Source organism: Varanus komodoensis, unplaced genomic scaffold (assembly GCF_004798865.1).
Source record: "Varanus komodoensis strain SLA01 unplaced genomic scaffold, ASM479886v1 scaffold10, whole genome shotgun sequence".
NCBI classification, from domain to species: domain Eukaryota; kingdom Metazoa; phylum Chordata; class Lepidosauria; order Squamata; family Varanidae; genus Varanus; species Varanus komodoensis.
In genome coordinates this window covers 182788-207080 of record NW_025335269.1, presented here as the reverse complement: position 1 = coordinate 207080, position 24293 = coordinate 182788, and the positions used below count along the sequence as shown (strand labels likewise).

Genomic DNA, 24293 nt, shown 5'->3' with positions numbered 1-24293 from the left:
CTGGAGAAGGGTTCAAGTTTCTGGAAGTTACTCAACTGAAATGTCAATACACTGCAATTGACAGTTTGTAATATTGAACTATTGTAATCTCATTGTCACTGTATGTTTGGCTGATCTTCCTTTATCTGTTCTGTATATGATGACCTCAGAATTTCATTGTAACATCTGTATTATGTCATCAATTGCTCTGTACCTCTGTATGTGACTAGGAGAGTATAAAATATACCAGGAGAGTATAAAATACCCTGTACTTGTATTGAAACCTTGCAGTCGAGTCCACCTCTGCCTGCCCGGTAATGCGTTACTGTGAGTATGGACCTGCGGGAAACCTGGGCCAAACAATAAAGCAGCAGTTGGTCTTAACATTTGATCTTTCCCACAAACCCAAGTTTTATTTCCTCCTCACAAATTGAAATTCCAGGATTCTGACACTTCCCACAGAAGAGACTGTGCTGGGGGTGGGGGATTGCCGCCCAGAATAAGCAAAAGGGTGATAAAACCTAGCCAAATAAATTCAAGTCTTCAGGCCCAGATGAATTACATTGTAAGGTACTAAAGGAACTTGCAGCAGTGACTTTGTTATATTTATAGACTGAGAGTCAGTGAACTTTATAGCTGAGCAGGGACTAGAACCCAGATCTACCTGTTCTCAGCCCAGTGCTCTAACCACTACACCACACTGGATCTTATAGGGGCTGTAATGTATAAAAGTCAAGAAAGGGGGTTCTCCCAATCTCTAGAAAAAGAAGTAGGAGGAGGAGGAGCTAGGCAACTTGTTAGGAATGGAATCAGGTTCCAAGGAATGACAACACAGGAGGCAAAGTACCAAGCAGCATTAGTTTACTATGTTCTTGCAAGATCGGGCACCCACCTCACAGGTAGTGCACCAGTTTGACAAAAGGTGTTGCCTTTTATTCCCTTTCCCCAATTCGCAGGCCTTGCCTCTTTTTGCCCATTGGCTGGGTTACTTAGAGGTCACAATCTTCTCCATCCGCCTCTATCATACTACTCCTTGGTATGTTCCCCTACCCGCTCATGCATCCCATGTTTATGCTAATAAGTCCATTGCCTATGAGAGGTGTGTCAGTTATTATTCATAAGCCTATTAAGTATGCACACTACTCACTATAAGTTCACTAGTTCATCTTGACCTTACATCTGTCCTAAAACTACTGGGAGGATGAGATAGGGAATAGCCAACTTCCTTCCATGCCAATTATCTTTTTAGCCAGCTGCCAAGAGACAATTACCTGCTATCTTCTACAAAAGCAATATTTTGACCATTCCCTACAATTCCCCCTTCTTTTCTTCAGAGCTTTGATGTGAGAAATATTATTCTTGTGCTCAAATTTAGTTATACTACATATTAATTTGCCTTTGTTTGCTTGCCTTAGTAACTAATGCAAACCTGTCTACTTACTTCTACTTCCTATTTACAAATATCTTTATATGGCTCCTTCCTTTGACCTTATAAGGATCTTTTGTTCTGGTCTTTAGTAATCCATCATTCTGCTTAGTAACAGTAAATTTCCTTCTCTCACAAACTGCCACACAACCAGCTTGAAAGGCTTGCAGAAATTTCTCAATAATCTTTTCCTAGTTGGCATGATTGACCTGGTAGTTCAAAGAATGCTGTGGATTTCAGCAAGGTCCCTCACGATATTCTTGTTGACAAGTTGGTAAAATGTGTGTGGAATAATGCTAAAGTTCAGTGAATTTGAATTTCTTGGATACTCAAGGAGTATTTATTCACTCAATACTGTATCAAGGACTATTCATTAACAACCACTCCTTGTCAACTGGAGAGAGGTGATAGTAGGTGCCAAAATATACTGGTTTGATGCTTTGTGTATAGCTAAACCTGGCAGAATTCAGGGAACGCTTACCAAATGTGTAGATAATAACAAACTGGATGGGGAAAACTAACATTGTAGAATAGAGGGCAAACAGGACTCAAACTGATCTTGACAGGATGGAGAACTGGCTCAAAACAAACAAAATGCATTGTGACAGAAATAAATGCAAAGGAAAGGATCTGATGCACAAAACAAAGGTATGTGACTGCTGGCTTGATGGCAGTATATGTGAAAATAAGCTAAGGAATCTAAACCTATGACTTAAAGATGAATGAGCAGCATGAGGCAGCAATTAGATAATTACGTTCTAGAGTACATGATGAGCTGCAGATGAGTAGGAAAGTGGACAGTTAAAACAATGCACCTCCACAGAAAAAGCAGAATATATTTTAGTGTCTAATGTATCTCTGTACTGTTAAACGTGTAGTCAGATAGGCAGTTGTGGTAGCTATTTAGCAATAGAGCATCTTCAAACAACGTAATCTGGTTCATAAAATTTTCTGAAGAATAACTGCAGTAACATCTTTAGAGACAACCACTTTGAGTTCAGACAATGGAGTGGCTGAATTGACACATAACAAGCTATGCTGGTAACTGTAGGCATGGCTTGTTGTTGTGTATCAGTTCAGCATCCCTGGTGAAGCATTGCACATTTCGTTTCCATAAAACCAAGTGGTGAAATAACAGTTTGTTGTAAAGTTTCCACACTTCACCATGACTTGTTATCTGTGACCTCAGTTAAAATGCTTTTGCACAGTTGCTACATTTCCACCAGCAAGTTTGGTGGCAAGAACAGCTACAGCTGCAGCAAAGCTTGCAGCCTCTGTATTTTGCTGTCCTGTTGCCTAGCGAGAGCTCAGGCAGCTGCAGCCACACTATGGCTGCTTCTTACTGCTTTTTCTTCTATCCGCACACTGCCTTCCCAATGCCAAGCTACAGCTGGGCAGCAGTGGGGCATCATGCAGTGCCATCTCCAGCAGCAGCAACTGGAGAGGTAACCATGCTTGGTGCTCCTGTCGGGTTGCTGCACTTTCCTGGAGCAGCACATTGAAATGGCAATGTTTGTTTTACTCAGAGAGCCTACATTCTCTTATGAAGGCAGCTTTACACAAGAGGAGCATGCAGGCAGCGCATGGGGAGTGCCATCAGGGCAATTGGCTTGAAAAGCCCAGGTTGTCCGTTCTCTCCCAACAAGCTCCACTGTTCCTCAGTACCCACCACAGCTGTGGGACAAAAACAATTGTGGCCAGCTAGAAACTTCCCAGGGAGATACCCATACAGGGAACATCAAGAAAGTCTGGATGGATGCAGTCCCTCTTTCCTGGCATGGTCTAGGTGCAGGGGAAGACAGACCCTGGCAATGTATGTAAGTCTTGCACAGCAGCTGGGGGCGGGGCAGACATGAAAACATGTGCAGTGGACAGGTGGTGGATGTGCTTCATGTTGGAACAGAGTAGCAGCAAGAAGTGTTCCTACAGTGCTCCTCTAGAGGAACAGTGCTATTCTAGTGAGTAGGTGGGTGCTTTGCAGAGCAGCAGGAAAAAACACAGATGCGCGCGCGCACACACACACACAGGCAGCTAGCATGTCCAAGGGAGTGTGTGGATGAATGAAGGGGATGTACAACACAGGCAGGAATGGTGCACCCTGGGATTAATTCTGAGCCACAGGTATTTATGGACTATGAGCCACCATTTGGAGGGAAAAATGAGAAGCACGGAACCCAAACCATGCCTATACAGAAACCCTGTGAATATGTGAACCAAAGACACAAGGTGAAATACTGAGCTGCACAGTAACTGCCTGGGATTGCTCAGCATTACAGGTGAATAAAACTAATAACTCACACTCAAGGTTTTTGTATGGATTGATGCTGAACCATGGATGGTTGAAATGTAGATTTTCATGTTTTTGTGATTTGGTAACTCACAGTTTACAACCCAACAACAAACCATTCTCTTCATGGCTTGAGCTCAAAAATGATTTGTTAGTGCAGCCTGGTTCAAACAACACAATAATTCATGTTTCAACAACAACCCACGGTTCCATGACTACTCACTTTGAAGATGGATTATTGTGCTGTCTGAACCCAGACAATGTTAACATTTTGTGCATTATTGTTTTTATGAATATGAAGTAGACTGTATCTGATTTTACAATAATTTAAGGAACAGTTTAGATAAAAAATCCCTGTTGGTTCTAAGCAAGATGAAGTATCAAATTTTGAGATGTTTACAATGTACCTGAAGACAGCTATAATGTTGCTGTACATATCATAGAAAATACCACCACCTCAGAAGAAGAACACAACTACTGGTTTCATAACAGACACAGGCAACAACATTGGATTACAGAATTTATTCTTTTCTGCTTGCACCACATTTGTTAAGATTACTTAGGACCCAACATATCTTCTGGCTTTACCCATTGATCAAATTGTTCTGATGTGAGAAATCCAAGCTTGATAGCAGTTTCCTTTAATGTTGCCCCTTCCTTATGTGCTGTTTTGGCAATCTTGGCTGCCTTGTCGTAGCCTAAAGTAAAAGAAAAAATCATATGAGATATTCAGCACAATTCTATGCATGTCTACTCATAAGTACATCTGAGTTCAATGAAGGTTACTTCTAGGTCAATATGTACAGGGTGGCAGCCTTAATCTATCTGATCAACAAGAAATAGTGAAATGACTAAGGGCACACTCCTATGGTCACCCAACAGTTTCCCAACCACAGGTTTTTTTTTTTTTTTTCAGTTCAAGCACTGAGCTCCTTTGTCTCAGAAGGTCCCTGCCCCAACCCCTCACAGTCAGATGCAAAGAATTGTGCCAGCTGCTCTGCCCACAACAGGGCTTCAGAGGAGGAGGGAAAGGGGTGGAACAGGGCAAAGGTTAGGGTCATATAGCTGTGCTGTCTGGAATCAGTGCCCCTGCCTCATTCTCTCCCCCTCAAAGAAACTGTAAAACATAAAAACATAACTTATGTAAGGGAAATCATTATTGTCACCAGTAAATTAGTTTTAAGCATAATCTGAAGCTGAGCAAGACCCACTGATTTCATTGTAAGAAGTAATGCTTCATTCTTTTAAAGTAGCTAAGTCTTAAGACTGCTTGCTTTCAGGCAAAATACGCCTCAAACATCTAAGCATTCCCTCCCTTCCAGCTCCTCCATAATGCTGTAAAAAGCTGTTGAAAATGCAAGAACTGAGTAACTTAAACAATGAGATAAAAATGTTGTCAAAATTAGGTTATGAAATTGCAAGGGTATAAGGATTGGAGAAAAGAACAACCCAGGATTATCAATCTAAAACAAAATGTCTTTCACTTTAGAAAGAAAATGGAGTGTGGAAGCACTAATGACATAGTGTGAATAGCTTTCCTTCTTATGGTCAGAGAAAGTTACCAAATGTTTACCATCTTTCCCATTCTGGTCTTTCCATATAAAAATTTGAATTATAAAAACTGAGGTTTGCAGTATTTATTCAATAAGAAGAATGTACAGTAGAAGAGAATTAATTTTGTATTCCATTAGAAACAGCAGAATTTATATTTGATATAATTAATGTCACTTTGTTTTAATATTTTAAAAGTTCAAAATAAGTTGCTGTATAGCTAGCATGCTGTATCACACAATTCTCTAAATTTTTGCAATGTTCATTTATAAAAGATTGCAGAAAGGCAAAGCAATAGATGAAACTAATGTTTTGGTGTATATATAAACACTAGCCTTTTTTATAGTTTTATTAATAAATAACTAAGTGAGGAAAAATTGACAAATGTGTTAATGACAGCTGAAACTGTATTGGCCAAATAATGGAAAACAGTAATCATTTATAATGTTGAGAGAAATGTCAGAATTACTAAAGCAGAGAAATTAACCAAAAACTGTACATGCAAAAAATGACATAGTTTATGGAGTTGTGGGAAAGTGGACCTCATCAATTACTGGACTAATCACTGTAAAGGAATATTAACCAAAAGTCTTGTTTTGTTATACTTTAAATATGCTGTTCATTTTTATTTTTTCTAAATACATAAAGATCAAATGACTTCATAAAACTGAATTTTACTAGTGCTCAAAATTCTGAGACAATATTAAAGATTTTTGACCCTCAATATATATCTTCTCCCAAGTAGAAGCAAGAAAAGGCAAGGAAAGGGAAATTCTGTCACCATCCAGAGGAACAAAGGAGAGGTTATGGCCCATCCCTCCTACGGCAAAGAGAAGACCCTCCTGGCCTCAGAACAAGCAGCTGTAGCCAGCTGCTTCCCTATCTCTCCCAAAAGAAAACTTCTAACTCCCAATTGCCCTGGAACTGAGGAACTGGCCTCTTGGCAGAGCGGCAGAGGCTGGGAGAGAGCGCTGAGTGACCAGGGGACTGGCGAAGGCAAGGTAGGAGCTGGGCAGGGGAGCAGAGGGCCAGGAGCAGCAGAGAGGAAGGGGGCGGGGCCAGAGAGGCTAGAGGGGCCAGGAGGAAGCAGAGGGGTGGGGCGTTGTCCCTTGCCTGCATCCCTTAGCTGTGGCCCGGGTTGTCTGGAGACTCCCTTCCCTGAGACACAGAGGTTTGATTGTTTGTTTTGTTTGTGTTGTGCTTTGTTTTGCTTCCAATTTAAATTTAAGTTTATTTTATCCTTGTGTGTGCATGCGAGTGGGTTTTTGTCTGAGAGAACTGGGCGAGTGAGAGGAACTGCAGGACTAACAAGGCAGGGGACCAAGGTAAGGTCTCGGAAGGGATACCGATGGCAGACCAGGAGATGGCCTTGGCGGGAGTCACGGGTGTTGCTGTCCACTGCGAGAGCTGCGACATGTTCGCCCTTCTCCCCCAGGAGAGGCAGGGATACACTTGCCCTCGGTACAAGATGGTGACCCTGCTAGAAGAGGAGGTGAGGTGCCTGAGGGCCGAGAGAGCTCTCCAGGCCCCCCCGGAGCAGCGCCCCTCTGGACAGAGGGTTGAGGGAGAGGCCACGGGAGGAGCAGCTGTGGAGACATGGAGGTATGTCACCCACAGGAGGAGGCGGCCAGCACTGCTTCCTCCTTCTCCTGGCACCAGTCTGGAGCTGGGAAACAGGTTCTCTCCACCTGGGGAGGCTGGGGCTGATGAGGCCTCGGGGGACCAGCAGGACCCCCAGCCTGAGACGTCATGAAGGTACGGCGGTGGGTGATTGTTGCTGGGGACTCCCTGCTGAGGAGCACTGAGCCGGCGGTGTGCCGCCCCAACCTGGAGACAAGGGAGGTTCGCTGCCTGACAGGCGCAGGCATCCAGCATATGAAGGACAGAGTGGAGCGTCTTGTTCGCTCCAGGGGTCACCAGCCGCTCCTGGTGATCCATGTGGGCACAAACGATGTGGCCAGGCAGGGTGTGATTGGGACCACCAGGGACTTTGACGCCTTGGGGAAGAAACTCAGGGAGCTGAAGGTCCAAGTGGCCTTCTCGTCAATCTTACCTGTCCGGGGATTTGGGCCAGGAAGGGACAGGAGGGCCTCCAAGGTGAACGACTGACTTAGGGTGTGGTACCAGAAGGAACGCTTCGGGTTCCTCGACCATAGCACTCGTTTTCTTGCCAATGGACTTCTGGCAAGGGATGGGTTACACCTCATGAGGATGGGGAAAAGGTCCTTTGGAGATGCTCTAGCGAGCTTCGTCCGGAAGACTTTAAACTGAGCCAGGGGGTGGGTGGGTTCAGGCCCCCCAGAAACGTGTCTGCACTGGACAAGTGTGGGAGGAGGATCAGGGCTCTGGGAGCAGGGTTTTAGAGATACTGCAGGGACTGACAGGTCTCCTTCAGAGCGGGGCCAGGTATCTGGGAGGAAGGAGGAGGCTGGGAACTCCAAGGAAAGGAAGCGGTGGGAAGGAGTTGAGGTGCATGTACACCAATGCCAGGAGCATGGGTAACAAGCAGGAAGAGCTTGAAGCTCTCCTGGCAATAGGAGGGTATGATCTGGTGGGAATCACAGAAACTTGGTGGGATGAAAGGCAAGTCTGGAATGTGAACATAGAAGAGTATCACCTTTTTAGAAAGGACAGGAAGGGAAAGAGAGGTGGGGGCATGGCTTTATACGTCAGGGAAGGGATAGGATGCAGTGAGATAGAACGCAGCACAGATGGGGATTCGGTAGAGGCAGTCTGGGTGAAACTTTGGGGTTTTGACAGGGAAAGAGACCTGACAGTGGGGGCATGTTATCACCCTCCAGGTCAACTTGAGACCCTGGATGATGTCCTGACAGGCCAGATTCTAAGTATATCTCGGGGGAGAGACACAGTAATTATGGGAGATTTCAATCTCCTGGATATTACTTGGGAGACTCACTTGGCGGTGACAGCCAGGTCACGTCGCTTACTAGAAGCTATTGAGGGAGTGTTTTTCACACAGAGGGTCCGAGAGGCGACGAGGGGGGGAAACATCCTTGACTTGGTCTTGACCAATAGGGAGAAGCTGATAGATGAAGTACAGATTAGGGGAGCTCTGGATGCGAGTGATCACTCCATCCTTTGCTTTGAGATCAGGGGACTGCGGATGGGCAGCAGGTGGAGCACTAGAAGCTGGGACTTCAAGACGGCCAACTTTGGCCAACTGAAGGCCAGACTGGGGAAAGTCTCCTGGGATAGCTTACCGGAAAGTAAGCGAGTTGAGGAGGGGTGGATAGCACTCAAAAGGGAGGTTTTGGAGGCGCAAGCCTTGACGATACCTCTAGTCAGTAAGGTGGGGAGGCGGAGGAGAGTGCCGCCATGGATGCGAAAGGAGGTGGTTAGAGGGATTAGACGAAAGAGGAACCTCCGTAGGAAATGGGTACTGGGAGAAATAGACCAAAGGATATACCGGGAGGAGGAGACCCACTGCAGAAGGATTCTTCGCAAGGCTAAGGCTGATTACGAGCTGAGACTTGCCAAGAATATCAAGAGCAATAAAAAGGGCTTCTTTCAGCATGTAAATAGGAAGAGGAAGGGGAGACAAGTGGTGGGACCACTAAATAAGGAGGAAGGAGGTCAAGAGGGCGAACGCCACCCTTGGTTGCATAGCCAGAAGTGTGGCTTCTAGATCAAGAGAGGTATTACTACCACTCTACACGACTCTAGTGCGCCCGCAACTGGAGTACTGTGTTCAGTTTTGGGCCCCTCATTACAGAAAGGATATAGCCAGGTTGGAGTCAGTGCAGCATAGGGCCACAGGGGATGCCGTATGAGGCGAGACTGAGGGAACTGGGTCTCTTCAGCCTGGAGAAGAGGAGACTCAGAGGGGATATGCTGGCGACCTTCAGGTATGTGAGGGGATGTCACATGGAGATGGGTAGAGACGTGTTCTCCCCTGCAGAGGAAGGCAGAACGTGCTCCAACGGAGAAAAGCTCAGGGAGCCAAGGTTCCATTTGGATGCCAGGAAGCACTTCCTGACAGTCAGGGCCCCGAGGGTGTGGAATGGGCTTCCACAAGAGGTCGTTGAGGCCCCATTGGTGCGGGTGTTCAAGGATAGGCTGAACGTGCACATGGTGGGCATGTTGTGAGCGGAGCCGGCTGGTGCCGGAGGTCAGACTAGATGGCCCGGGAAGCCCCTTCTGACTCGCTCTGTTTTCTATGTTTCTAAGTGAGGGGACAGAAAGCTGGAGAGGGATTTTTGGTACTAGTAATCTGCTGTAAATTGCATAAGAGATAACTTGATTATGAGGCAAAATATAAGCCTTTAAAGTAAAACCAGTACTACTTTAATTATCTTTTATGCAAAACAAGGAATTTATCCTACTTGAGTGTCTTATCTATCATTGAAAGTCTAATCTATGCATATGATTCTAAGTATATTTACTGAGAAGTAGTTAACCCAATTTTGTTAAATGGGCTCAAGAAATTCTCCTGTCTCTCTTTCAAACCTACAATATATCTATCTAGGTTCATGAAGTCAACTCAAGCAAATCTTTCAGGTGCCTTTATTTTAAACACCACATATTCAAGACAGTCTTTGGCTAGATACTTACCTATGTGAGGATTAAGGGCAGTCACCAACATTAATGATTCACTCATTAGTTTGTTGATCCTCTCTGTGTTGGCTTGTATCCCAACCACACAGTTTTCAGTGAAAGAAACACAGGCATCCCCTAGCAGCCTTGCAGAGTGTAGCACATTTTTAATCTAAATCAAGTAAAAGTAATAAAAATTTTGATTAGAAGCTTATTTTTCAGACTACTATGCAAAACTTTCACACTCTGTGCAATACTAGTTAGGATACAAAACTTGTTGAAAACTGTTACAGTTTTACCACAATTGGATATGTAATCTCATTAGTACACTAAAATACTATTTGTATATTATTAGCAGTTTCCTAGATGTAGAGGGACTTCAGAATTTAGCACGACAAAAGAATATAACAAAGATTTTTCAGATTTGATACTCAGAACTTCAATACTATTAATTTTAAAAGGTTCTGCCTGCAAGAGCAGAAAAGTAGATTTTTATGGCACCCAAAAGTAGAGATAGAACATTCATTAAATCCTGAGGATATAGTTCTCATAGCTGCAAACTTCTAAGAGTTTGCTTTATTTATTTATTTATTCATTCATTCATTCATTCGATTTATATCCTGCCTTTTTCCTACAAAGGGCTCAAGGCAGCTTACAAAATTATACATTTAGAAACCTTGGGTTAAGGTATAATTTTTCAAAGTGCAATGACATGGGTTGAAAAAGCTCAGATAGCTAAACATTTTTATGCTAGTAACTCAGCATGTAATTTTATAAATCCTTTGCAAAACCCTTAAAAACAAGTAACTTTTCTTCATCCCATTATCAGAGTGATTTCAGAAGCAGCACAGATAATTAGTAATAATCAAATCAGTTCATACTCTGTATTAAGAAACCTGGATTCTGTGACTCATGTTATGCAATTTAATAAAAAGTGCACATTTGCCTATTTTGCAAAGTTTACTGTTCGTAGTAAGCAGAAAGTAGCTATACAAAGTAAAGGTGTCATCTCTTGAATCTAGATATCCTATAGCTGGGAGATTTTACCAAATATTGTCCACATTTATTAAGGCTCTGAGGCACTAATATGTTCCGTTTCAAAAATAAAAGTGTTGCTTCTAAGGATGCCAATTCTGCACCAAATAAAAATACTATAATTTTGCAGAATCCCCAGAGTTACATAAATAATCCTGGGCTGCTTGCTTTCTAAGCATTTCTAAAAAACACAGAAGTGAACAGTGAACCAAGTTAAAGAGCCAAAAAAGAAGTGTTGTTTGAGCATCAGAAGGAACAGATGAATGGTAGTATGTTAAATGGTAGCTCTGATCTGCACTGGTACAGTAGAATGTTAGGGCCAAAAGCTGAAATGAGCTTGTGCATATGATGTAAGATGAACAAGACTCAATTATTTGCTGTTGTTATAATTTTTAGCTTCCTAAAATGTACTGATAATATCTCCAAGTGCTCTCTAGGTTATATTATCAGAACCCATCAAACTTACAATCATGGGCTTAAAGACATTTAACTCAAAGTGGCCACAGCTGCCTCCTACTGTGACAGCAACATGATTTCCCATCACTTGAGCTGCCACCATAGTCATGGCTTCACACTGAGTAGGGTTCACTTTTCCTGTAAAAAGGGGGAGAAGAAAGGAAAGAGAACTGAAATTAATTTATCTGCCACTTTTTAAAGCAATTCTCTTCTGTTTATTTCCTCAAGAGGAACTCTTTCAGTTGAGCAACTTTAAAAGTATTATTTAAAGAAATGAAACAAGGGAGGCCGTGTGTGTGTGGCATCCTGGGAGCATTCATGTGACTGGCAAAATCTGAAAAATTTGAATGAAGGCAACTGCCCCCCCACACGCAAATCATAATGCTTCAAAGGCAGATTTAAAGTCTTATTCAGCAAGAATTTGAAGGTACAGTTGCAGTCAAGTAAGATATATACTGTGGGCCTGCCAGATGTACTTTGGCATCCTTGAGTTTAATAAACAATCCATGTAATTTATGATATTGCACAAATTATTTAATAGTTTGCATTAGAATTCTACTCTATCCACTAATAAAGCACATCTGATACAGTTGAAATGTTAATTTTTCAGAATTACTGAAGACTCATTCAGCTTTTCGTCATCCTTAAGCTGTTATCATGAGCTTCCCCAGAAAGCCTAGATCATGGGTCCTCAAATTATGGCCCACATCCGGCCTGCCATGCCCATTTAACTCAGAGGTTTTGGACTCGCCACACGTGTGCATGTGCACGGCTTGCTCACGTGGAGATTGTTTTGGAGTTGCTCGGAGAAAACGATCACCTTGCAAGCAAGCCGCTGCCTTGCCCTGTGCGTCCCCTGCTCTCCCTTGCTGCGCGTGCGCATGCGTGCCCCACTTCCTCACCAGCCTGCGCCCCCCACTGTGGGCACCGCCTTGGCAGACCACACCCACTGCTGGCAATTTTCAACTGGCCCCCTGTTGGAAAAGTTTGAGGACCCCTGGCCTAGATATTCCGGAGCAAAATTTCCACATCAACTTTTGTGCCAGTCTTTTTGTCACTCTACTCCCACCTATTCCCATACATTGGCAGAATATTAGTATACAAAATTTTATTATATTACTTGCTTGTATATTTGAAAAAACTGATTAAAATGTGCTGTTGCAATAACTTCCCAATATACAGTACTAAGCTGATATCTCAATATTTATTAACACAAAGCTCATAAAAAAATTGTTCTTAGCTATGCTACCTGGCATAATGCTGCTTCCAGGTTCATTTTCAGGCAAGAGTAGCTCCCCTAGACCAGACCGTGGCCCAGAACCAAGGAAACGGATGTCATTAGCAATTTTCATAAGGCTGCAAGCCACAGTGTTCAATGCCCCACTCAGTTCTACCAAGGCATCATGAGCAGCAAGGGCTTCAAATTTGTTTGAAGCAGTAACAAAGGGCAAGCCTGAGAAAAGAATACAAAAAAGTATAGCAGTTTTAGCATTCCATCCATCTACTCTTACATCTGATGTATGGTTGACAGACCATTTACAAATGAAACAATATTTATCTGCATGAATGGTACACATGAACTTTTGGTAAATACCTGTCAATAAGGTTACTATTAGAAAAGTTCTGTTTTAGCTTAATAAAGAATGGACAAACAACAGAAAATTCAACAGAGAAATTAAACACAAAATTAAAATATACACACTGATACCAAAGTGAGAGCAGTGGCCACAACTGAGGAGCAGGTAATCCACATCCAGAAGGATCTGGACAGGGTGTGGAAGTGGGCAGGGGACAAAAGGATGGCATTCAATGTGGGTAAGTACAACATCTTGCACTGGAACACAGGAATAAGTGTCACAGGTATGGGATGGGGGACAAGTGGCTGGAGAGCAGCACTTGTGAAAGCCATCTTGGGGTTCTTGTCAACAGGATGAACATGAGCTAGCAGTGTGATTCGGTGGTTAAGAAGGCAAATGTCACCCTTGGATGCATAGGCAGAAGCATGGCTTCCAGATCTAGGGAGGTGTTGATACTGCTCTACACAACTCTGGTGCGCCCACAACCGGAGTACTGTGTTGAGTTCTGGGCTCCACATTATAGGAGACATAGGTTAGAATCAGTTCAGTGCATGGCCACAAGAATGGTAGCTGGGTTGGGAGGGATGACATATGAGGAATGACTGAGAGAACTGGGTCTTTTCAGCATGGAGGAGACTTCGAGGAGATCTTTTACCAACTTATATGTATGTCAGGGGATGTCATGCAGAGGAGGGCCATGATGTTTTCTTCCCTGCAGTGGACAGCAGGGCATATTCCAAAGGGACAAAACTCAAGGAACCAAGCTTCAGGCTGGATGTCAGGAAGTACCTCCTGACAGTTACGACCCCTAGGATATTGAATGGGCTTCCAAGGGAGGTGGTTGAGCCCTATCAGTGAGGATATTCAAGGAAAGATTGGATAACCACAGGCTGGGGATTATATGAATGGAACCGGCTGGAGCTGGGGATCAAACTAAATGGCCAGGGAGGCCACTTCTAACTAACTTATATAACCCCAGTCCTTCGTCAGCTTCACTGGCTTCCCATTGAAGTCCGGGTCCAATTCAAGGTGTTATCACCTATAAAGCCCTCAACGGCTTGGGACCTGGTTATCTAAAGGAGTGCTTGCATCCATATATGCCCTCCCGCCCCTTGAGATTGGCAGTAGAAAGATATTAGGAGGGTGAGTACCCGGAGGAGGCCCTTCTCTGCAGTGGCGCACCACCTGTGGAATGCGCTCCCCAGAGAGGTCCGCCTGGCGCCATCGTTATTTGTTTTTCGGTGCCAGGCCAAAACCTTTTTATTTAAAAGTTATTTTAATTGTTAATTTATTGATTGTATTTACTGGGTTTTTATGTACGTGCCGAGATGTTTCCGGATTTTTAAGACTAATTATGTAATTGTTTATGTTGTAAGCCGCCCCAAGGCTTTTTGCGAATGGGGCAGCACAGAAATTGTTTAAATAAATAAATAAATAAATTTTGTTTCTATGTTTCTAATCTAAGGGTATCAAACTTTGAAATTTAGGGTATCAAAAAGGCATTATTATAGCTCAACCTTTCACTGGTGCAGATCCTAACTTTCTTATGCACCCCCACCACCCACCAGTAGGGTAGTTTCACCCAGAATGGATGAAGATACAAAGATACAGAACAATTTTCTACCTTTGGCAGAGGCTTACTTGACAGTTTTGTTGACCTAGGAAATAACAGGTTTGATAAAGTATACACATATGCCACTCTAGGACCCTTATTTACAAAGCAGTGGGGTAGAAAAATGCAAAAGAATGGGACAAGAGAGCAACCCTACTTTATGTTGCTAGAAAAGATAGTCACGGTGACTTCTTCTCTTATTGTTCCCATCTGGTATCTACAATTCTCAATAAAGCTGGAACCAAGCTACAAGGGTAGTTTCTTCCAGGTCCCCTCTTACCTGTGAGTGCAGCTATCTTAGCTGCAACCTTCTCAGCAAAACCAATTCTTGTATTCAGTCCTGTACCAACTGCAGTGCCACCAGCTGCCAGCTCATAGATTCTTGGCATGGCTGATTTGATTCTAGTGATACCATATTTGACTTGCTGTACATAAGCACTAAATTCCTTTGAAGGGTAGAAACAGACAAGATCATATTATTGCCCAATTTATTCTTATTTACATGACAAATACTTAAAATAAACAAGTCACTAATTATCCTGATTATGAACAGACTATTCATGATTGTAAAGGGTCTAAACATGATAGTATTTTTATACAGCATTAAATTGTCAAATAATTTGTACCTGCCCAAGGGTAAGGGGAACAGCATCTTGTGTATGAGTACGTCCAATTTTAATAATTTTGGAAAATTCTTTTGACTTGGCATCCAGGGCATCCTGAAGTTTCTGCAACCCTGGTAAAAGCACTTCATGAACCTCTTGCGCGGCAGCAATATGCATTGCTGTTGGAAATGTGTCATTTGAACTCTGTTAACATTCCAACACACACACAAAATGAGTTAAACATCTTTTTGGTGAACATCAACTTAAATACTGAGCTGTGTGTGTGAAACCAGGCACCTGTCCCACCCTCCAATTTATGTAGCTATTCATACCATTAGTAAAACCAGAAGCACAAATAATTAACTTCACATTCCCAAGTTATGCACAGCTTATGGTGATCTGGGGAAAGCATTCCATATAGGAAATAATGAAGCATACATGTATTATTTGGTATTAGGAAGTTGCACTCAATAATTTCTCTGCCAGTATTTTTCTACAGCAATACAAAGGGCAATTCAGCATCCCAAGAAAGTAAACTTAAGATTTTTTAAAACACAGTCTAAAAAATTATTGTTTAATTCAAGTGTGTTTTGCAAGTTGGCAACCAAATAACTTCCCGTGTAGCCTGCCAAAAATTGAAGTCTGTCCCCCACCCCCACCCTGAAACATCCTGTATATTTGTTACTCAGCCAAACAAAACTCATTTGATAAATATTTTGACATTTTAGGACTGACTTTCTAATGTAAAGGTAGAAAAAAGCACACAGTGACCTGGCTTTTATTAACATGGTCGTTTGGGTGTACAGGGTTCTTGCTCCCCAGCTTACCACCCAGTATCTCAATAGCTCTATTGCTGATGACTTCATTAACATTCATGTTGGTCTGAGTTCCAGATCCAGTTTGCCATACCACCAAAGGAAAATGGTCATTTAATTTACCTTCAGATACCTACAAAACAATACATATTTATAAATGTTACACATTTTTTCACAGCACCATTAACATTTATAAAATGCTACTAAAATTAAACCTATTGTCATGGCAAAACTGAAAAAGATTAGTTAAGTTTTTTGCTCAAGATATTAAATCCATACATTTAGTATTTGGTTTCTTTTATTAACTGGATCATTACTGTAATACAATCGTATCATCACAGACTTTGCAATTTTTCAAAACAAGAATGAGCACAATTATTCGTATCACGGAAGCAGAACTGTATGTATTACTGTGCTACAGTGCTACACTAATTTTACTCCAGAAATTAGGGTGAGTGAAGTACTAGTCAAAATGAGTTTTACTGAGGTTAACACCAGCAAGAAGATTTAAACTTAACTTCCCTTCTTTAAAAGAAGAAAGCTAGACCTACACAGTAGGATTGCTGTTTCCCAAACACCTATACAGACAGGTTTCTGACAGAGGTATTCACTAGTTCCATGACAGTCAAATGGCTATACATCACCCAGAGAGGCCTGAAGGGCTAAGGGAGCAGTTTATAAATGTGATAAATAAATAAAGGTTTCACAGCATGCTAAGCCACTTTCCAAATTCATTATCCAGTAAGATTTGTTTGTAGAACGGGCAACTGGACTTGTTATAGGTTGTTCTCTTCCTCCTTTCCTCCTGTCCCCTCACTGATCACCACTCCTTTTCATTTGCTGCATTTTGTACAGAGCTTCAAAAGAGCACAGTTGGGATTCTATTATTTCCAGCTCCACAAATGTGTGCAAATGTCCTTGTTTCACCTTCAACACAAATCACAATGGCTTATTTTCTTTCACCAATCCTGTGTACATGTATCCATAAATTTTCTTCATTGGAGATTACAGAGAGGCAAACAGATATGCATTATATCTGCCTCTGTTTACTGGTACAAGATTTCTTCATATGATGAAAACATCACCCTAATTCCCAAATAACAATATTAAATGCAAAAATTCAGGAAGTCAAAGAGTTCTTTTATTTATTTATAACATTTATATACCACTGCTCATCTAGATTCCAGAGGAGTTAAGAATAAAAGATAGAGAATAAAACACTGTATTAAGTTTTTAAAAACAAATTGCCAACACCATGCCAACCAATACCATAACTGGGCAGTCTGGGGAAGCTTCTTGAAATAAAGAAGTTTTCAGCAGATGCAGATAACAATGCAATGTTTTACTACTGAAACTTTGTAGTTCATGTGTATAGGTTCCCTCTTACCTCATCTGCTGCCTTCATGACAGCATTAGCAATCTTTGGCTCAAGACCATAATCCTGGTTTATTTCAGCAGCTGCTCGTTTTAGGATACCAAAAGCTCTTATTACTTGGACCTAAGATTTAGAATAATAATCTTAAGAATGATAATACTTTGTATACATATAAAATAGAGAAAGCCATTTAACTTGTGTGTTTGTTTCTAAACAGGTTCAATTCACATAGCGAATTACTATTATCCCTTCCCAGTTTGCATGCCACTGATGCAACCATGTTTGATGATAAAGTCCTAACCCAAACAAGTTATTCCCTGATAACAATTTCACAGCAAATGGCTAAAGATTGTCACTTTAAGAAGAGAAGCTGGTTCAGATGAATCAAAGCCACTGAATTACCAGTGAGAACAACATTAGGGTATTTATTTATTTATTTATTTATTTATCCCATAAATTGGTTCTATCCCAACCTTTTTCCTCTAAAGGACTCAAGGCAGCTTACATAATTCTCCTCCTCCTCCTCTCAGTCTTATCTTCACAACAACAACCCTGTGAGGTAAGTTAGGCTAAGAATCTGTTACTGGCCCAAAGCACCCAAGTATTACTAATTTTATTTATATCCTGACTGTCCCCCAGAGGTTGGGACTCTAGGTGACTGAATGGACTTAGAACTTAGATTTCCTGAATCCACTCCCACAGTCTCCCACACTCTTAATCACTACACCACACTTATTCCACGTTCTCACATCAAACCCAACTGCTTAAACATAATGCTCCCCCAACCCACTAAAAAAATTATTGCTGAATTTATCTAACAATGATGAACTTTGTTTCTAACATTTTGAACCCTATAGATGGGCAGTTTATATTTGGGGAAATAATAAAGATACAGCAAACTTGGGTTTGGTGCAGAAAAACTAAATCATTGCTAAGGGGTTAAAAATATTCTGCAGGTTTGTACATTGTCACAGTCTCTCACATGTTCCCTTCCTCACCTCTACCTGGATTTGTTTCTAAGAAGCAGATGGAGTGAGAGGTGCCCCTATCTAAGGGCTGCTCCCAGTTCTTTAATGCTGGGCTATATTATGTCTATACTGGAACTAAAGTTCACTTTCAGAGAATACATTTTGGTTTGAATTACTTACTGGCATTCGTTCAGTCACACCACCAATCTTAAAATTCATTGTGGATCTCACAGTCTGCGCACCATAATACTTGTCATTTGGAACTTTTAGTTCACCAAAGGTATCATATTCTATCCTAAAGGAGTTTTGACTAGCCTACAGAAGAATGAAAAAACTCACAGTTAAAATGAAGAAGTCATTTTTCCAGTAAATCAAAAAACATAGCAAGGACACAGAACTGTCTTGAGTACCATTTCCTTGATAGACAGGTAGAGGATAAATCAAGTAAATAACTGAATACAGAAACATTTTTAAACTGCAGGTGAGTTTACTTCTCTTATACTGAAAAGGCCTCAGATGACCACTTTTAGCCATCTAGATGCAGTCATTTGGAGTGGAGGGAAAAAGGCTAAGGATCTGCCAGGAAATATATCATAGCAGTGGTAGTCTCCTCATTTCCCCACCCTTCTCTTTTCCCAAAGCCCTTCTCTGAGATTGCTCTCATGACCTTGGAGGAGCAGTGGAATGGTTCTTTCTGTGCTGGCTCTATGTGTGTGTGTTGGGGTGGGGGGCAGGGGGGAATCCAAACACATCCACATCTATGAGGTTGAACAATTTTCCAACCTTGTAGCTGGGAATCCAAACAATCCTATAGCTGCCTAAATACTGTCTACCAGTGATAGGACTACACTGTGATTCTGTATCTCTGCCTCAGAGAATAAATCAACTGTAGGTAGCTACATTGATACTAGCCTCATAGGAGTATGATCTGCTGCCAATCAAAATAGCTACTTAACCTTAGAGCCCTTCTTTATGCCAGAGTAAAAGAGAACGCTAGCCTTGAGGATTGAAATAAAGTGAGGTAAGTAGAAGGCACAATAAAAGTTACCTGCACAGAAAGAGAGTGAAGAAAACATTGAAAAGCAGTGCCTCAGAGAGAGGCAATTTAAAGCCCAGAATGGCAGAGTTTTGAAACTCAAGAGAAGAAGTCTATGCAGTGAAAGTCACAGGAAGTGGATGTAGCTCTTCTGAATGGGCAGCAGTGCCAAAACCATGATTTCATTATTTATTTATTTAAAACTTTTGTATGCCATCACCACATGCCTTGGCATCTCAGGACGGCTCACAATATATACAATTAAAAACAATAAAATCATCTTATAAAAAACAAATTCAATAAAAGATTACATAAGGACAAAAAAATGAATACAAAAAGAACGACTGTTCAATGATAAAATATTAGTTTTTAAAATAGCAATTAAATAAAAAGGTTTTAACCTGGCTCCGAAAAGGATATAAAATCGGTGCCAGGTACACCTCTCCAGGAAGCGCATTCCATAATCTGGGCACTACTGCAAAGAAGGCTCTGCTCCGGGTAGATGTTCTTTTGATCTCCTTTAAAGAGGGTTCCTGGAGCAGAGCCTCTCCTGCAGATCTTGAGGGGTGTGCGAGCATGTAAGGGAAGAGGCGCTCCTTCAGGTATCCTGGTCCCAAGCCGTTCAGGGCTTTCATTATTTATCTAACAGAAGTATTTCAGAGTGAACAAGGCAATTTCTATTCCAATTACCAAGCCACAGTTCAGAGTTTAACCAACGTACTCAACTTTTGCCTAAAAATGAACTTTGTCAATCTACACTGTAGGATTGTATCACAATGCCTAAGTACAGACAAGATCATGTTCCACTGGAAAATACAATAGCGTCTGATATTTATTTACATTTTAGCAGCTTTAAAATGTTTTGTAAGAATTATTGGTTCTTCTTCTCTATACTATGTATACATAAATATTAAGAATATTTTATCAAAATGAGATAGTCAGAAATAGTCATCTTATCTCTCACTCAGTTACAATATGCAGTTTAGCTGTATGGAAAAAGGACAGTAGTGGTTCAATGAAATACTGATTTATAGTATATCTACAGCCAGAAATCTTCACCACCATCACCTGGCTTGAAAGCTCTTGCAAATGTAATATTTCTATTAGCAGAAAAGTATATTTCTCTTTAACTTAATAGTGTGACAGCAGGGAAGCAGAAGAGACACAGATCAAAGACCAAGGTTCATGTTTGTCTGGGCTCATTATGCCAACACTGGGCCGGGGGGGGGGGGGGGTGACTTTCTGGTCAAACCAATGTTAAGAGTGTTTAAAACAAGTTCATAAGTAACAGAGCATGCCATTTAGGAATATTATTTTCTGCTGTTTTATGTTTCTAACTCTTCTCTCAGATACTACTGGGCAACATAAATTCAGCATAAGTATGATCTGTAAGGTGCTTTAGAGCAACTGGTGCTTTTATTAACAAGTTATTAATGGAATGTCAACAGGAAGTGTGCATCTAGCACTTTATACAAAACAAGTATAATTCCCATCACCACTGCTATGGCATGGCTCATGTACTCCCAATCAGGGTAGATGGCTTGTTGGAGGGGGAAACAACTGTCCAATAATCCTACAAGAGACCATGGAGAGAAGGCAGGCATCCTCTGTTAACTTCTTGATGTCCTGCCCTTTTCCCAAATACAACTGTGCTTTCTAGGTAATATAGATATTCCTGGGAGCCTCCCAGGTCTGTCAGCTGTATGCAGAATGCTAGTATATCCTTACTCTCATCCTCAGGTGGGTGTCACTGTTCATATCAGTCAGGAATTTACATACTGAGAAAACTTAATGGTGAAAGGGGCCTTGAACACAGAGGAGCATGACCAATATGACCAACTGGGTCAACCTAAGAGGAACAAAAAACAAAAACAACAAAAAACAACGTAGTCATCCACTCTACTACCTCCCACCAAATCAAAGAGTAGACACAGAAAAACAAGTTGTCAGTGTGACAACAAGACATGATGTGGTCATTATGGATGATTTCAACTTCACTGATATTTTCTGGGAGATATATTCAGCTAAACATGCCCCCTCCAAGAGATTCCTCACATATGCAGCCGATAACTTCTTCCAGCAGAAAGTAGAGGAAAGGAAGAGAGGAACAGCTACACTAGACTTAATACTAACCGACATGATCTGGTAGATAAACAACCACTGGTTCCCTCAGTGAAAGTGACCACACCATTCTTGAATTCTCTATTAAGAGGATGGCAGAGCCTCAAAAGAAGAGTATAAACAAACAGCAAAGACTTAGGAAGGCAAGAGTGAGTTATGAAATAAAACTAGCAAGGCATTCTAAAAATAAAAAGCCTTCTACAGCTATGTACAATATAAAAGACAAACAAAATAGAGGGGCACACAAAATAGAAGAGAGACAGCTCATCAAGGAAGGCAAAAAGTTAACAGATGACAAGGAAAAGGCAGGGATGCTCAACTTATATTTCAGTTCAGTCTTCTCCCACAAAAGAAAATGTGACCTGCCTAGAGAGGAGGAAATGCAAAATGAAAGGGAAGGATGGCAGTCTAAGATCAACAGCAAATGGTCAAGGAGCATCCTGAGGAGCTAAATGCACCCAAGTCTTCAGGACCAGATGGACTCCATCCTAGAATATTAAAGGAACTGGGACAAGAGCTGTCCGAACCACTATATATAAATCTTGGAGAACAGGGGAAGTGCCGGATGACTGGAGGAGAGCTGATATGCTCCCCATCTGCAAGAGAGAACAGAAAAACCAGGGAACTATAGAACAGTCAATCTTACATCAATCCCTGAGAAATTACTGGAGCAAATAATTAAGAAATTAATCTGTATGCACCTTGAAGAAATGTAGTGATAAACAGAAGCCAATATGGATTTCTTAAGAATAAGTAATGCTGACAAGCTATATATTTGACTTTACATATAACTACTGCGGCAAGGATTGCATTTGCTCAACATTGGAGAAGCGAGGAGCCACCTAATGAAGAGCTGATTCTAAAAAAAATCTTGGACTGCACGTAAATGGACAGATTGACTTTGTCTTTGAAGGAGAAGGAAGATACGTACGTCTATCAAACTTGGAATATTTTTTTATCATTGGTTAGAGAAATGGGACTACGCGCAGAATTGAATATAGTTCTTAAATGTAAAAAAAAAAAAAAAGAGCATGATGTCGACCCAGTATATCCGATGTCCTGAATAATTGTTTTTAGTTTTGGAGAAAATAATAAAATTTGTTTAAAAAAAAAAGAATAAGTAATACCAAACTAATCATATCTCATTCTTTGACTGGGTTACCACCCAAATGGACAGAGAAAATGCAGTGAACATAATTTACCTATGTTAGTAAAGTCTTCAACAAAGTGCCCCACAGCATCATAATAAATAAATTAGCAAAATGTGGGCTTGACAGAACTACTATTAGGTGGATCCACAAATGGATTCAAAATAGGTCACAGAGAGTGATCATCGACAGTAGTTTCTCAACTTGGAGAAAAGTTGGAGTGGGCTAACACAGGGCTCAGTCCTGGTACCAGCACTCTTCAACATCTCTATTAATGATCTTGGTGAGGAAATCCAGGGAACAAAAAATTGAATTTGTGGACAATACTAAACTGGGTGGAATAACTAACACCCTGGAAAACAAAAAGAAGATCCGGTGGGACCTAGACAAGCTTGAATGCTGGGTGGAAAACAAGAGAATGCAATCCAACAGGAACAAAGGCCAAGTTCTCTTCCTAGGAAAAAAATCAGCTGCATCGATACAGGATGGGGAATATTTGGCTGAACAGAATGAAAAAGGAGTTGTAGATAACAAGCTATATATGAGCCAGCATTGTGATGCAGCTGCAAAAAAAGGCAAACACAAATTTGGGACACATAAGTAATGGCATCACTTCCCGAAAAAGAAACATACTCATTCCCCTCTATTCTACATTAGTCAGATCTCACCTGGAATACACAGCAGGGGGTTGGACTTGATGGCTTTCTTGGCCCCTTTCAAGAAGGGGCCAGAGAATCATTGACCCAACTGTTCAATGATTCTCTGAATCCTACTATACTATAGTAGATCCACTGAAATGAATGGGCCTTGTTAAACTAATGTTGTAAATCTTTTTTCATGTTGTACTGTATTCTTATATATGCATTTCAAATAGTGACTTTGAATATTTTGCACATAAACTAATTAAATACATTCTATTAAGCGAATATATAAGTATTACTACTAAAAATAGCTCCAAATAAGGTCATCCTCTGAAGCAGCAGTCCTTCCACCATGCCCATGATTTGCTAAACTTTGTAGTTAAGGGTCTAGTGCTTGAATTTGCTTCTTAATCCTCCAAATACACTTTCATTTTGTATTATGTCTTTTACATGGTCAGCCTGCAGACAGCTGCAGTCTTATTTTTTAATTGAGTAAGCCGCCGTGAGGGCTTTAGCTAACGTTCAAGAGAAAAAATGGTGAAACAACAAATAATACATAAATGGATACAAGCCAATGTTATGGACTCTGCATGCAGCTGATGAAGCTGAGTGTTTTCGAAGCAAATGCCCTAACAAACGTGTAAACCTTTAGTTTAGGGTGTTTCGCTACGACAGGCTAACGGAGCTGGAAAGAGTTACGGACAGCGTTCAACGTGATTTCGTAGTCGAATCTCCCCACCCCCACCCGCTATCAGAGGCTACGTTCGCCCATGCCAAAGTGAGGGAACATGCCACTTCGATTGCGGCCCTCCCGCCTTCAGGTCCTTCTTTCTGCCACTCGGAGGGTGGGAGGGGGCGGACAGAGGTGTCGCCAAGGTGCCCTGAGAGCGCGTCTGCACAGGCCGTTCAAAGGCATCTCCCAGCGTTCCTCTCCCTTCCCCCTCGGGCCCGGAGAAGAGCAGCCGCGCGCTCACCATTCTTCGTTGCTGAGGTCGACTACGCGGAAAGAGCGACGCGGCAGCGCGCGGGGAAAGCTGGTGCGCCTGGCGGACGCCCCTCGCGCAGCAAAAGCGCTGGAGAGAAGGGAGCGAAATGTACATGGTGGCT

General features: G+C 41.6%; 1 protein-coding gene across 1 annotated transcript; it reads right to left on the bottom strand.

Annotated features, from left to right (window-relative positions):
* Positions 1-4199: 4199 nt before the first annotated feature.
* Positions 4200-24293, bottom strand: FH (fumarate hydratase). Its single transcript, XM_044452144.1, has 10 exons — positions 24161-24293; positions 18421-18555; positions 17285-17395; positions 15854-16030; positions 15104-15286; positions 14758-14923; positions 12538-12741; positions 11299-11426; positions 9816-9969; positions 4200-4390 (listed from the first exon to the last, which is right to left on the bottom strand). Exons 1-10 carry the CDS (start codon positions 24284-24286, stop codon positions 4248-4250), a joined length of 1527 nt encoding a protein of 508 aa, XP_044308079.1. The 5' UTR covers positions 24287-24293; the 3' UTR covers positions 4200-4247.